The sequence below is a fragment of the Thalassophryne amazonica genome, chromosome 4, assembly GCF_902500255.1.
Source record: "Thalassophryne amazonica chromosome 4, fThaAma1.1, whole genome shotgun sequence".
NCBI lineage: Eukaryota > Metazoa > Chordata > Actinopteri > Batrachoidiformes > Batrachoididae > Thalassophryne > Thalassophryne amazonica.
Window position 1 is genome coordinate 2,713,203 of NC_047106.1, and position 15,922 is coordinate 2,729,124.

Genomic DNA, 15,922 nt, shown 5'->3' on the forward strand with positions numbered 1-15,922 from the left:
ATAAACTCGAGTGGAAGAACAAAAAAGGCCCGGCTTCCATCCATTACAAACTGTGTTTTTAACTCTGATAGAACTCACTCTTACCAGCTGCACATACCTGGTAAATAGCAACTGACTGGCATATGTTGTCTACATTCAGTAAATAAAATCCATAATCCAGCAGAGTGTCAGAGTATTTGGGATGCTTGTGTCCAAAGTGTTCTCTGCAAGACACAAAAACATGCGGTCAGAACTTGTGTTAAAACCAAGCTAAAGCTGAGGATGTTTAAGACGGCGAGAAAGTTACCTCGCAAGAAAGACGGCGTGTTTGATGAGCTGCTCCGCTTTTCTGAACTCTCTCTTCACCACACAGGCCTGCAGCCGGGACAAGTTCAGACAGGCTTTAAACAAGCATCCTGAGACGAGCCTTTGCCAACGCCTCCAAACATAAAAAACATCAGCAGGAAACAGTACGACAGAGCGGCAGGGCATCACCACGTTATAAACACAGTCATATAAAAGGTGGTTTTGATGACATCTAGTGTTAATGTTTCATATTGCAGCCCCCATTGTCCAAATGGACACCAGGTCCAAGGGTCACCTGTGGTTACACAGGTTGTATGTGTGCTCAGTCTCAGCTGGGTTTTCCTGTATAGCAGAACGAACTAACAGAGAGAATTCAGCAAACGTCAACAGCCTCTTTCACTGTGACTGCTGACTGACGGTGATTAATTAAAAACAAAACAAACAAAAAAAAAACTATGTCCAAACAACAAGTATCAACCCAAATCCTCTAATCCGTGTCAGAGGATCCCGGTTTGCACCTTGGAGGCCTGCCGGAGGACATCCACCACGACCTTAACAGGCAGACCTGGAGTGATTTCCTTCATAGCTTCTATACACCACTTATATGCCTGGAAAACATGAAAACAGGACGGACAACAGTTTAAAGCCCATCCAGAGTATTTCTGAATAAATAGCAGCAAAAAACAACAACAACAACAAAAATCCCAATAAAACTGATCATCTGCAGTTATGAATGAACTCGTTAATTCCTGTGATGTGCAGCCGGCACCATGAGACGCACCTCATCGTAGTGGCTTTTGGCAAAGAGCAAGGCACACAGCTCGCCGTAGAGCGCAGCCTTGTTGGCCTGGTGGCCGTGTTTGGCCAGTTTGTCCATGTAGGACTGAGCCAGCTTAAAGGTTTCCTCACCCAGGTGGTATTTACAGTTCCCATTACGGACATGAAGCAACCTGTGGAGGAAACACGAAAAACCACAACTGTCTGACATTTGTTTATCAGGGATCAACCAGATTCTAACCATATCACCCGTAGAAAAGGACTCAGTCTCCTCAAACTGTGGACCTCACCTGATGAGTTCCTTCCACAGATGTTGTATTTTAAATGGATGTAGAAGCTGTTTTTGCTCTACTGAAGCTTTCTGTTGTTTGCTTCCGTTCTACTGACCGGTGCTATACTTTAGTTTATCTACTGTGTTTTCCAGACTATAAGTCCCCTTTGTTCTGGTCTGAGAGGACCTCCTTTGCAACTTATATATCGAAAAATCACACTTTTGTTATTAATAATAAAAATGATAAGTATTTATAATGAACTTTCCAAGGAATCAAGTCACAAAACAAAATCAGCTGCAATAACAAAAGAATGAATGACTAACAAAAAACATACAATGCACAAAAAAGGTGTGACTTATATTTCAATGTGACTTCTATATGGGTTTTTCCTCTTCAAGAGGTATTTTTAACAGGTGCAACTTATGCTTTGGAAAATGCGGTGCTTATAAACCTCATAGTGTGTTGATTTGAGCTGTCTGACTATTAATTTGTTTTTAAATTACTAGTGCAGTTCCCGTAGGACGTGTGTATTCATATAGAAAAATGGGAGCGTTAGGAGATTTCTCCTGGATGGTCATAGGAGGCTGTGTTTGAAGGTGGGATGTACAAAGAGGTGTACTTATATTATTATTTGAATACAGTATTTCGTTTAAAAAATCTGTTTTATTATATGATATGAAAATAAAATACCTATTAAACAGGTTATTGGAAGAGACTCAGACAAAATTAAACAGAACATTTAGAATATTTGAAACAGCAAATCCTCAGTAGCCCACCTCCTGAACACAGGTTATTTAAACTTGAACTCACAGCAAATGTAATATTTTATTCAGCTTATGTACTTACTGAAACGCTGTACAAACAGTGTGAAATTTGTTGGTGTTATCAGTGTTGTCTCCATCTTGGAAGTATGAATGTTACAATGTTAATCAAAATAAAGGTTTCAAGATAAAGGTTTTGAAAATGAATCCCCAAATTTTTCAGAGTAAAGGATGGACATCTTTGTGTTATGTGCAAGCCATATCTGAACACTGAGGTCGATCTGACAAATAGAGAGATATGTGAGCCACATATACACACAGACACTTCTTGCTTTACAGGTAGATTTATTTAAAATGTTTTTTTAATGTAATGGAGGGTTTTTGTGTAACTACTGTTGTAAAGCTACCCTAGACATTTATTTCCACTTTATTTCCACGTTAGAAATATTACAAGGACTGCTTTCTTCCACCTGCGAAATATCGTCCCATCCTGTCTATGGCTGATGCTGAGACCCTGATCCATGCATTTATCTCTTCTAGACTGGACTACTGCAATGTTCTATTTTCTGGTTTACAGCAGTCCAGCATTAGGGCTCTCCAATTGGTTCAAAATGCTGCAGCCAGACTTTTGACAAGAAGCAGAAAGTTTGACCACATTACACCAATTTTGGCGTCTCTTCACTGGCTTCCTGTCCCAGTGAGATGAGATTTTAAGGTTCTGCTACTAGTCTATAAAATTGTTCACAGAGTGGCACCTCCCTACTTAGCTGACCTAATTAAACCTTACGTACCGGCCCGGGCTTTGCGTTCTCAGGGTGCAGGACAACTTTGTGTCCCTCGGGTGAATAAGAAGTCTGCGTGGTACGTAAGCTGGAAAAGACTGCTAAAAAGATAGCTAACTTTAGAAACCACTTAAGATTTAACCTGAGATGCAAACAAAACAACGTTATTCCCAAATGCGTGAAGCAAAAGGCACTAGAAGCAGGTCACACAGCAGAAAAGATCCAGCACAGTTACCTTAGGACGATTTTGGGTCTTAGAATTAGAAGGCTTCATTTTAAAATATTAGACCTCCAAAATGATCTTGATAGTCTTTACAAAAGGTTAGAAACTTTAGTGGGGGAAGACGCCCATAATAAGATCACAAAGTTCATAGTTAAAATTCAAATGTCTGAGCATTTAAAAAGCAAGGAGTGGCAAATCAGGACGTTTCACAACCTTTTAGTGCAGAAAAGGCATACTTTCAGTGGGAGTAGTTTTAAAGATACACCCAGACAAATTAGTGACAACAGGGAAAATTGGGTAAAGAATCTCTCCAACAGGGTTCTTACACAGACAGAAAAGGATGTGCTCGCTAAAGGACTAAATTTCTCAGTGACACCTAAACATATACCGACAGTAGATTACATCACTGCAGTAGAGTCAGCCATTAAACATAACAGTTTGTCAGAGTCAGAAGCTGTGGACTCCGACTAAGAGTCACAGCAGTGCTAAGTGCTAAGCCTCCTCCGTCCAACATCACAGGAGAAGAACGGAAAGCTTTGTCAGCACTGCAGAAGGATCAAAGCATCCTTATCCTGCCAGCGGATAAAGGCAGAAGCACGGTGGTCCTGAACATATCGGACTATGAGGCCAAGATCAACAACTTGCTCAGTGACTCCAATACATATGAATGTCTGAAGAGAGACCCCACGAGTGGCTATAAGAAGAAAATCATTAGCTACCTCCAAAACCTGGAGAAAGAGAGACTCATCGACAGGCAGGCATACTACAGACTGCACCCAGGGGACGCCACTCCTTGCATCTATGGACTGCCCAAAATCCACAAACAGGACGTGCCACTCAGGCCTATTGTATGTAGCACAGATTCCATCACGTACAATTTGGCCAAGCACCTCAAGTGGATTTTGGCTCCTCTAGTGGGTAACGCATACAACCATGTGGAGAACACACAAGATTTTGTGAACAAGATCAAGGACCTGCAGCTGGAGGCAGATGAAACTATGGTGTCATTTGATGTGACGTTGTTTACCTGCATCCCCACCGCTGAGGCCATCTCTACTATGAGGCAGAGACTGCCGGAGGATGTATCTCTACTTGAAAGGACCAAACTCACACCAGACCACATCTGCCAACTCTTGGAGATCTGTCTTAACACCACGTATTTCCTGTTTAGGGGGAATTACTACAGGAAGATCCATGGTTGTGCGATGGGGTCTCTGGTATCCCCCATTGTGGCCAATCTGTACATGGAGCGAGTGGAGAAGACAGCCTTGACGTCTTTCACGGGCATCCCTCCCATTCACTGGTTCAGACATGGGTTAAAAGCAAGCAACAGGAGGTTGAGGACTTTACAGAACACATCAACTCGGTGGACTCCAATATCAAGTTCACACGTGAGGATGCCAGAAACAACCATTTAGCCTTCTTGGACTGTGATGTTACGATTGGAGAGAACAGACAGCTCCAGACAGGGGTTTACAGAAAACCCACGCATACTGACCAATATCTGTTCTTTGACTCAAACCACCCCCTTGAACACAAGCTCAGGGTGATCAAGACTCTTCAACACAGAGCCCTACACGTGCCCACAACTGGAGAGGGAAGGGCTAAAGAACAACAACTTGTCCGGAAAGCCCTCACAGTATGTGGGTACCCACGATGGTCCCTGGACAAAGTGCAGAAGTCCCAGAGAACAAAGAGACCAGATAGACAGGAGACAGAGACAAGAAGAAGAGGAGTGTCTCTCCCTTATTTAGCAGGAGTAGGGAAAAACTACAGAGGATCTTCAGACAGCACAAAATCCAAGTTTACTTTAAACCGGTTAACACCTTGAGACAGAAATTAGTTCACCCTAAGGACAGGATCCCTAGTTACAAACAGAGCAATGTAGTGTATTCTATCAATGTCAGGAAAACTGTAACAAACACTACATAGGTGAGACTAAGCAACCTTTACACTAAAGGCTATACCAGCACCGCAGAGAGGGCGCCAGTGAACCTCGGTCTGCAGTTAATCTCCACCTTAAAGACACTAACCACATGTTTGAGGACAAGGAAGTTAAAATCTTAGCCAGAGAGAAGAAATGGTTGGAGAGAGGGGTCAAGGAGGCATTCTATGTGAAACAGTTGAAATCCAGCCTTAACCGGGGAGGTTTGTCCCCTGTTTACAATGGTCAAAGACTGAAACAGGTCAAAGCAGTTTCAGTCTTTTGTTCATGATAATGAGTCATTCACGTCATCAGGAGAGTCGTCAAGGGAGCCAGCAGGAGAAGCGTCCATCCCATCATTAGGAGGGACAGCTGTCCTGTCATTAGGAGGGTGCTAACTACAGCACAATAGGTGCTAATTAGAGCTATTGTTTAGTCACTAGCCTATAGCAGTCTGCCTCTCAATAGGAGGGGTCTGGTTAGGTTTAAAACTCCAGCTTTTGTGGCTTCTGTTTATTCTTCTCTACAAGAGTCAAGACAGAAGTCAGACTACCAGAGCAAGAATTTTAGCTGAGGAAGCTTCTGCGATTTGAAGCGAAGCATCTTCGCGTCAAGCAACCCAGTCCAGTCAAAGATTCAAGCTTCTCTACTAAGTATGCGTGTTGTGTGTCATCCTGGTTCCTTCTCTCTCTCTCTCTCTCTCTCTCTCTCCCCCTTCCCAGGTGGCATCCCTTGTGGAGCTGATGAGCACACCTGCTTGCAATCTACATGCCTCCATATAAGCCCTGGTTTTTCAGCTCATCGGCGCCAGAGACTCAGTGTTCACAACCTGGTACCTGGCCTCTCAATTTCCGTACTGAGCCTCTGTCTGCGTTCCGCCGCAGTGTTCTTTGACTCGCTGTTTTCTGCATTCCACACATCTCTAGTCATCTGTAGTTCTGGTATGAGTTATTGTAGGAACCCTCTCATTGCCTTCTCTTCCTCCACAGTGACCTCATCCTCCATCAGCTCCCCAGGGGGCCACCTGGACCACGGACCACTCAGCTCACCATCTTGGACTTCCACCTGTACTCCAGTGCTATGTGGGCTGCGACCACCTGAGTCCACCACAACGCGGGCCAGGTTTCCCTCTGCCTACCTCCAAGACTGTATTCACTATTTATGCAACATTTGTGCTGTGACACCTTCCTGGTTCATTAAATCCTATTGTTTTTTCATTCAGTCTCCCTGCTTTGGGGTCCAAGCCTGGTTTTCGGGTCAGAACCGTAACAGAAGTCTTTGGCCAACATCATGGACTCCGCAGGGTCAGACCAACTTCAACTAGCCCTGTCTGCCCAGGGAGCCTTCCTGTGTCAGCAACAGCAACAGCTTTCCGCACTATCTGATCTGGTCCAGGACCTCACCCGACAGGTTTCTTACACACACACCGCACTGTCTTCTCTTACAGCTAAAGTAGATAAACTCACCTTAGTTTCACCCCCAGCCCAGGATTCCACTCCGGTTCAGCTTTTGCAGGCCTCCATGTCTCCCAATCCAGTCCCAGAACCATTTATCTGCCACCCACAACCATATGCCGGTGATGTAAACACATGCTCCTCTTTTCTCATGCAGTGTTCCTTCATTTTCTCCCAGCATCCGTCACAATATTCCACCGATCACAGTAAGGTCTACTACGTCATAAACTTGCTCCAGGGGGAGGCTCTCAAGTGGGCTACCGCCCTCTGGAGTACAAGTTCACCTCTGTTTCACTCCTTTTCTCGCTTTTCCAAAGAGTTTTGGTTAGTTTTCGATCACCCTCAATGCAGCCATTCCTTATCCCAGCAGTTGTTGTCCCTGAGGTAGGAAGAGCGAAGTACTGCGGAGTACATAGTCGACTTCCATGTTCTCGCTGCGGAGGCCGGCTGGGACTCCGCGGCGCTGCAAAGTGTTTTTGTTAATGGGTTGTCGGAGGCTTTAAAGGACGAACTGGCAGTTCGTGATGAACCGGAATTGCTGGACGACTTAATTACTTTAGCTATCCGTATCGACAACCGGTTGAGGGAGCGTCGGCGAGAAAGAGGTCGGAAGGCTGACCGTAGTACTGCCGCTCGGATCCCTCCACGGTCTGGGCTGGGCCCATCTTTCCCGAGCTCCGCTGCTGTGTCCATCCCCAGACCTCCAGCTCCCCCTGCTGACGAGCCCATGCAATTAGGCAGGGCCAAATTATCACCACAGGAGCGCCAGCGGAGACTGGATGCTGGGGAATGTTTATATTGTGCTGCAACAGGTCACATCCATAGTTCTTGTCCCGTGCAGCCAAAAACCAATGCTCATCCTTAGACTCCGGGTTAAGGATAAGCCAGATCACATTCACAGGGGTTCAATCCAGATGCACCCAAATCCCAGGCACTCTTTTGTTTAATGACCATTCATTATCTATTCCTGCACTGACACAGGGGCTGAAAGGAATTTTTTGGACCGCAAGGTTGTAGTCAATTCTTGCATCCCATTGGAGGCACTTGACACGCCCCTCTCAGTTTATGCTTTAGACAGCACTCCCCTTCCTGCCATAACACACAGGACGGTACCAATCACTCTTGTGGTATCTGGGAACCACTGGGAACCTATCCAATTTTTGGTGTTTTCTTCCACGTCCCCTTTAGTGCTGGGTCATCCTTGGGTGGTCAAACACAATCCCCGGATTGATTGGCCGACCGGAACTATTACACAGTGGAGCGAGGCCTGCCACCATGAGAGTCTTCGATCCTCTATTCCGCCTAGTGCTGTAGGCAAGGAGGAGGTCACTTCACCTCCTGACCTGTCTTTGGTCCCCACAGAGTATCACGATCTGGCCGAGGTGTTCAGCAAGGATTGTGCTCTGTCACTTCCCCCGCACCGTCCTTATAATTGCGCCATAGACTTGCTTCCGGGCACTAAGTATCCAGTTAGTAGACTCTTCAATCTGTTGCACCTGGAATGTGAGGCTATGGAGACCTACATCCGGGACTCCTTGTCTGCTGGGCTGATATGTCGTCTCCACTGGGGGCAGGCTTCTTCTTTGTCGGGAAGAAGGATGGAACCCTGCGCCCCTGCATTGATTTCCGGGGGTTGAATGCTATTACGGTCCGCAACCGGTACCAACTCCCCCTACTTGATTCCGCATTCAGCCCCCTGCAAGGGGCCTCGATTTTTTTCCAAATTAGACCTCAGAAATGCCTATCACCTGGTTCAGATTAGGGAAGGTGATGAGTGGAAGACAGCCTTCATCACGCCTCTTGGTCATTTCGAGTATCTGGTCATGCCTTTTGGTCTCACGAACGCTCCCGCCACTTTCCAAGCACTAATAAATGATGTCCTTCGGGATTTCCTCAACCGGTTTGTTTTCGTCTACCTAGACGATATCCTTATCTTCTCCTCATCTCTCCATCAACATATCAAACACGTGTGTCTAGTACTTCAGCGGTTGTTGGAGAACCGGTTGTTTGTGAAGGCTTAAAAATGTGAGTTCCATCAGTCTACCATTTCCTTCCTTGGTTTCATCATCTCTCCTAACTCGGTCAAGCCGGATCCCTGTAAAGTCTCTGCTGTAACTCAGTGGCCAGTCCCGACCTCCAGAAAACAGTTACAACAGTTTCTTGGGTTTGCCAATTTCTATCGTAGGTTCATTTGCAACTTCAGTCTTGTTGCCTCACCCCTCACAGCTCTCACTTCCCCTAAGGTTCAGTTTCAGTGGTCTGCCTCGGCAGACAAAGCCTTCAGTGACCTCAAACACCAGTTCTCCATGGCCCCTATCCTACACCAGCCCAATCCGGACCGCAGATTGTCACAGAGGTTGATGCCTCCGATTCTGGTATTGGTGCTGTCCTGTCTTAGGGGTCAGCCTGTGACGACAAGCTTCATCCATGTGCCGCCTTCTCCCGCCGGCTGACCTCTGCGGAGAGAACTACAATGTTGGTAACCGGGAACTTCTTGCGGTCAAAGAGGCGCTGGCAGAGTGGAGACACTGGCTGGAGGGGGCCGCAGTTCCATTCACTGTCTGGACAGATTACAAGAATCTCGAATACATCAAAACTGCTATACGCCTCAATTCACGTCAGTCCAGGTGGTCTCTGTTCTTTGGACGATTCAATTTCAACCTCACCTACCGACCCGGAACCAAGAACAGGAAACCGGATGCCTTATCCCGCCAGTTTGGCATCTCGGATACCCCCTCCACATTGGACCCTATTCTGCCCCGTTCCATGGTCGTGGGGGCCCTTACCTGGGATGTGGAGAGAGTCGTCTGGGAAGCTTTGGACAGACACTCGGATCCTGAAGGAGGTCCTCCCGGGCGGCTTTTCGTTCCACCAGAAGCCAGTTCTGAAGTCCTCACTTTTTGTCACACCTCCAAGTTCGCCTGCCATCCTGGGGTGACTAGGACTTTGGAGCTGGTACGTCAACGCTTCTGGTGGCCCTCTGTCCGGGTGGACGTGCGTGTTTATGTCCAAGCCTGTACCATCTGCGCCAGGGACAAATCCCTTCATCAACCATCCGCAGGCTTCCTTCACCCACTTCCCACACCAAGCTGCCCCTGGTCCTACGTCTGCCTGGATTTTGTCACGGGACTGCCTCCATCCTAGGGTAACTCAGTGGTCCTCATGATTGTGGCTCGGTTTTCCAAGGCGGCTCACTTTGTGGCTCTGCCCGCGATTCCATCGGCCCAGGAGACCGCTGACCTCTTAGTCCACCATGTGGTGCGGTTGCATGGCATTCCCTTGGATGTGGTATCAGACCGAGATCCCCAATTCACCTCCCAGGTCTGGAGGAGCTTCTGTGCGGCACTTGGGACCTCGGTCAGTCTCTCTTCTGGCTATCATCCTCAGAGCAATGGCCAGGCGGAACGGGCCAACCAGGATCTGGAATACACCCTGAGGTGTATCTCGTCCTCCCACCCGACGGAGTGGAGCACCCACCTTCCTTGGGTTGAATACGCACATAATTCACAGATCTCCACCGCTACAGGACTCCATTTGAAGTTTCTCTGGGTTATCAACCTCCTCTGTTCCCTCAGACATCACTGTGCCGTCGGTTCAGGCCCATCTCGGACGTTGCCGACGGATATGGAGGACGGCCCGTTCCGCCCTTCTGCGGTCTAAAGAACGCATGGAATGTCTTATCGACGGTCACCAAGCCTGGACAGTCAACAGCATCTTGGATGTTCGACGGGGTGGTCGGGGGTTCCAATATCTGGTGGACTGGGAGGGTTATGGGCCCGAAGAGCGCTCCTGGGTCAAGCGGAGCCTCATCCTAGACCCTTCCCTCCTCCAGGACTTCTACGGGTAGCATCCTAATCGGCCCGGTAGGTCACCTGGGGGCTCCCATTGAGGGGGGGGTACTGTTGTGTGTCATCCTGGTTCATGCCCTCTCTCTCTCTCTCTTTCTCTTTTCCCAGGTGGCATCCCTTGTGGAGCTGATGAGCACACCTGCTTGCAATCTACATGCCTCCATATAAGCCCTGGTTCTTCAGCTCATCAGCACCAGAGACTCAGTGTTCACAACCTGGTACCTGGTCTCTCAATTTCCGTATTGAGCCTGTCTGTCTGCGTTCCGCCGCAGTGTTCTTTGACTCGCTGTTTTCTGCATTCCACACATCTCTAGTCATCTGTAGTTCTGGTTTGAGTGATTGTAGCAGCCCTCTCATTGCCTTCTCTTCCCCCACAGTGACCTCATCCTCCATCAGCTCCCCAGGGGGCCACCTGGACCACGGACCACTCAACTCCCCATCTTGGACTGCCACCTGTACTCCAGTGCTACGTGGGCTGCGACCACCTGAGTCCACCGCAACGCGGGCCAGGTTTCCACTCTGCCTACCTCCAAGACTGTATTCACTATTTATGCAACATTTGTGCTGTGACACCTTCCTGGTTCATTAAATCCTATTGTTTTTTCATTCAGTCTCCCTGCTTTAGGGTCCAAGCCTGGTTTTCGGGTCAGAACTGTAACACTGCGAGTCACAGAGCTTTCTCTTATCATACCCCTGTTCCGTGGAATGAACTCTCTGTGTCAATTAAACAGTCAGATTCTGTGGAGACTTTCAAGTCCAGACTTAAGATGCACTTATTTTCCCTTTCGTATGGCTAGCATACTGGCATAGTTTTGTTTTACGCTTTTACTCTTTTAATTCATTTTATTAGTAAACGGAGAGTGCCACGGCCTCAACTTTGCCTAAATTCTGGGTCTTTTAGTGAAGCTTAGGGCTAGTGGCCGGAGATGACATTAGTATTTCTTCTGTTTTCTTGTTGTTTAATGCTGACAATTTATACTGTATTTCTTGTCTTTCTGATGCCTGATTCTGTTTTTTTCTCTCTGTTTAAGGTGCAGCTCCATCCAGAGATGGGTGTGGTATTTGTGTTGGCGACCCTCCTGTCCTGTGCACCAACAGCATTTCTTGTATGTTCGTTTTGTGAATTGTTTTGTAATTTGTGTCTGTATCATGGCCCAAGCAGAGGGTCACCCCTTTGAGTCTGGTCTGCTTGAGGTTTCTTCCTCAGAGGGAGTTTTTCTTACCACTGTTGCTCTGGGGGTTAGTAAGGTTAGACTTTACTTGTGTGAAGCGCCTTGAGGCAACTCTGTTGTGATTCGGCGCTATATAAATGAAAATAAATTGAAATTGAACTGAAATATTACCTGAAGGCGTGACACACTTAAAGCTGTTATTACCAGGTTATAAGCAGAATGTGTGCAGCTTTGGGACCAACCTGACACAACATTCCACAGCCCGGTACCAGTGCAGGACTTCACTGTGGAGCGTGCACAGCTGCATGCAGGACAGGAACACCTTCTCTGCATCTCCGTACCAGCCAGCATCTGACAAGAAACCACCTAAACCCCCAAAACAAAATAATAATCAGAATAATTCTCATTATAATAATAATGACTAAACACAGCATCTGTTTCCTGTGTCAACTGACTGTGGTACATTTTTTCCTCCATCAAACTTTTAAAAATCACATTATTTGATTATTTACTTCATTGTAAACTGTGAGGACTCTGAATGTCTGCCAGAAACCTGTGACCACATACCCAGGACAAAGCCGAACTGGATTGCCTTCTCTTTGACGTGGGCATCGGACTCCGCGATGTAGGAGCAGTGACGGCTGAACGAGTTTGCCAGAACAGAGGCCACCTTCACTCCGTGGTCCATCAAGGCCTGGAAGCAGTGGTGCAGGAGATGTCTACAGGGAAGAAGAAGAAGAAAAATGAAAGGACACACCTTCCCACCTCACGGTCATCAGCACTGGGATGTTTTTCCTGACAGAAATGTTTTGTAAAACACTTTAGCTCAGTGTCTCATCTCAGTTCTTTCTTAAAAAGGAAAAATGCTTGTGGGATTTGATTCTATGACAACAAGCAGTGAACAGTATTTCTTTTAGTGTATGAATGTAAAAAGCACTCACCGTCACCAGGACCATAGTTTCTGTTGAATCTGCTATCACAGATGAGGTTTTTTGTTGGGTTTTTGGGGGGTCTCTAATTTGCTAAATTTTGTATGACATAGCAGCTGACTGTTGACAGACCAAAAAGTTGAAAGATTTTCAACACAACACTATTGTCATTGTCATTGAAAGATTTTCAACACAAAACTATTGTCATTGTCATTGAAAGATTTTCAACACAACACTATTGTCATTGTCATTGAAAGATTTTCAACACAACACTATTGTCATTTGTTCCAATAAGTCTTCATTGTCTTGGATGATTTTGTTGAATATTTGATAAATGGATGTGGACAGTGTGAGGTTTCAGGTCTGGGACAGTCCCACTGTGTTTTTACCGTTTGTCTGAAGCCCGCAGCACTTTAGCAAACACTTCCAGCTCACAAAACTCTCCTCCCAGCTGACAGAGCCGGCCCTGCTGGTAAAGCTGAGACACACAAAAGGAAAAAGATCAGAAAGTGCTGGAGACACAAAAACAAGCACATCACCTTGTAGCAGAGCAGGGAGAGATGTGAAATCTGTGGCTTAGGTGGTACTTTAAGAACTGCTAAACCAGAACCACTGGTTTAGATCACATCATTAACTTTTTACAGGCTTTAAAGACTCGAGGCCGCACGCTGCCACCTACTGTCAGGATGCCATACAGTCAAAGTGTGTTTGGGTTTTTACGTGTTCCTGACTCCATTCTTTATATTCTGCTCAGGATATGAGCTGATCTGCTCATCGACAATCGACTTGTGGCTCAGCGAGGCCCGCCGCCAGACGGCTATGAGGCTACGATAACCAGCTAATGGCTGATGCTGAGACCCTGATCCATGCATTTATCTCTTCTAGATTGGACTACTGCAATGTTCTATTTTCTGGTTTATCGCAGTCCAGCATTAGGGCTCTCCAACTGGTTCAAAATGCTGCAGCCAGACTTTTGACACGAAGCAGAAATTAAACCCCTTAATGTGGTAATATATCTGCACAAAGTGGCCAAGTTTCATCTTTCTGCTCATTTCATTCTGAGCAGTGCCATTTTACACCTGACCAATGTTGTAACTTTTGACCCCAGGTGACCTTGCAAACGGTGAAAGGAGTAATCTGTCATATCAGTCATAGTGGGCAGGGTATGGACTAATCATGTTTAAAATATCTCTGGTTTATATGATCTACATGATGAACAAAAGTGGAACGAAGGAAGGCTTGGTCAGAGGTAGAAATTCTCAACTGCACCAAAATGAGGTAACTTTGGGAGGTGATTTCATGGCATAAGTCAGGATAGAAAATTCTACTAGTAGTAAATCCTTAACCCTGAGGCACTCCCCTTTCCAACGATACCACGTATATAAATATAGTCCAAGTTGCAAATGAGGATGAAAACTAAGCACTTTTCCCCAAATCTGGCCTTCTGTCGAGTGTGTGTGAGCCTGACAGCTGAGAGTTTAAAAAAGGTGAGGCACCTCCTCATTCCGAGGAGGATCTACAGAAAGTGAGATTGCATCAGAATTTTGGCTCTCTGTTGGGACTGTTTACACAGAGACTGCTACCTGCTGCTTTGGACTTGAACTAACAGTCTTTTTCAAGACTTTTTTACTTTTTTACCTTTTTACTTTTTTTACTTTTTTACCTTTTTACTTTTTTTACTTTTTTACTGTGCTCCAACGCCTAAGGAAGACCTCTAATGGTCGAAACATCGCGACGGAGCACTTTTATCAGCTAACTTTCATCAGTGTTGGCAAGCTAACTAGCTTGCTAACGCTTTCGTTTTTATTTTATTTTATTTTTTATTTTATTTTAGCACCGTTGTCGTGCGTTCGCTGTTGTCGTGCATTTCCTGTGCTGCTTCATGGCCTGTTTGGTGCCTTGATTGGGGCACTCCTTCTGCTGAATCACCTCTAAATTATTTACACATTATTCACTTTGTGTGTTTTAGGAATCCGCTAGGTTGCGTAGCTACTAGCTCTTAGCCGATTTAGCATGGCGGCTTCTCCTGTCTCTCCCGTACTTTTCTGCTCTGGGTGTGAAATGTTTAGTTATTCCTCGGCCTCCTTTAGCAGTAATGGTACTTGTAATAAGTGCAGCTTATTCGTAGCTTTGGAGGCCAGGCTGGGCGAATTGGAGACTCGGCTCCGCACCGTGGAAAATTCTACAGCTAGCCAGGCCCCTGTAGTCGGTGCGGACCAAGGTAGCTTAGCCGCCGCTAGTTCCCCCCTGGCAGATCCCGGGCAGTCGGGAAAGCAGGCTGACTGGGTGACTGTGAGGAGGAAGCGTAGCCCTAAACAGAAGCCCCGTGTACACCGTCAACCCGTTCGCATCTCTAACCGTTTTTCCCCACTCGACGATATACTCGCCGAGGATCAAACTCTGGTTATTGGCGACTCTGTTTTGAGAAATGTGAAGTTAGCGACACCAGCAACCATTGTCAATTGTCTTCCGGGGGCCAGAGCAGGCGACATCGAAGGACATTTGAAATTGCTGGCTAAGGCTAAGCGTAAATTTGGTAAGATTGTAATTCACGTCGGCAGTAATGACACTCGGTTACGCCAATCGGAGGTCACTAAAATTAACATTAAATCGGTGTGTAACTTTGCAAAAACAATGTCGGACTCTGTTGTTTTCTCTGGGCCCCTCCCCAATCGTACCGGGAGTGACATGTTTAGCCGCATGTTCTCCTTGAATTGCTGGCTGTCTGAGTGGTGTCCAAAAAATGAGGTGGGCTTCATTGATAATTGGCAAAGCTTCTGGGGAAAACCTGGTCTTGTTAGGAGAGACGGCATCCATCCCACTTTAGATGGAGCAGCTCTCATTTCTAGAAATCTGGCCAATTTTCTTGGATCCTCCAAACTGTGACTATCCAGCGTTGGGACCAGGAGGCAGAGCTGTGGTCTTATACACCTCTCTGCAGCTTCTCTCCCCCTGCCATCCCCTCATTACCCCATCCCCGTAGAGACGGTGCCTGCTCCCAGACCACCAATAACCAGCAAAAATCTATTTAAGCATAAAAATTCAAAAAGAAAAAATAATATAGCACCTTCAATTGCACCACAGACTAAAACAGTTAAATGTGGTCTATTAAACATTAGGTCTCTCTCTTCTAAGTCCCTGTTGGTAAATGATATAATAATTGATCAACGTATTGATTTATTCTGCCTAACAGAAACCTGGTTACAGCAGGATGAATATGTTAGTTTAAATGAGTCAACACCCCCGAGTCACACTAACTGTCAGAATGCTCGTAGCACGGGCCGGGGCGGAGGATTAGCAGCAATCTTCCATTCCAGCTTATTAATTAATCAAAAACCTAGACAGAGCTTTAATTCATTTGAAAGCTTGTCTCTTAGTCTTGTCCATCCAAATTGGAAGTCCCAAAAACCAGTTTTATTTGTTATTATCTATCGTCCACCTGGTCGTTACTGTGAGTTTCTCTGTGAATTTTCAGACCTTTTGTCTGACTTAGTG

At 46.2% G+C, this 15,922-nt stretch overlaps 1 protein-coding gene across 1 annotated transcript in view; it reads right to left on the reverse strand.

The window, feature by feature from the left end:
• The window catches only part of appbp2 (amyloid beta precursor protein (cytoplasmic tail) binding protein 2), a gene marked incomplete at its 5' end in the record, with an annotated part of 36,918 nt that extends 23,989 nt beyond the window's left edge, over window positions 1–12,929 (reverse strand). Inside the window, 7 exons of the mRNA XM_034169024.1 lie at window positions 98–203; window positions 287–354; window positions 804–893; window positions 1,067–1,235; window positions 11,741–11,864; window positions 12,066–12,217; window positions 12,817–12,929. Of these exons, the coding sequence (XP_034024915.1) occupies window positions 98–203; window positions 287–354; window positions 804–893; window positions 1,067–1,235; window positions 11,741–11,864; window positions 12,066–12,217; window positions 12,817–12,929 (822 nt within the window). The remainder of the gene's footprint in view (window positions 1–97; window positions 204–286; window positions 355–803; window positions 894–1,066; window positions 1,236–11,740; window positions 11,865–12,065; window positions 12,218–12,816) is intronic.
• Between the last annotated feature and the right edge of the window lie 2,993 nt (window positions 12,930–15,922).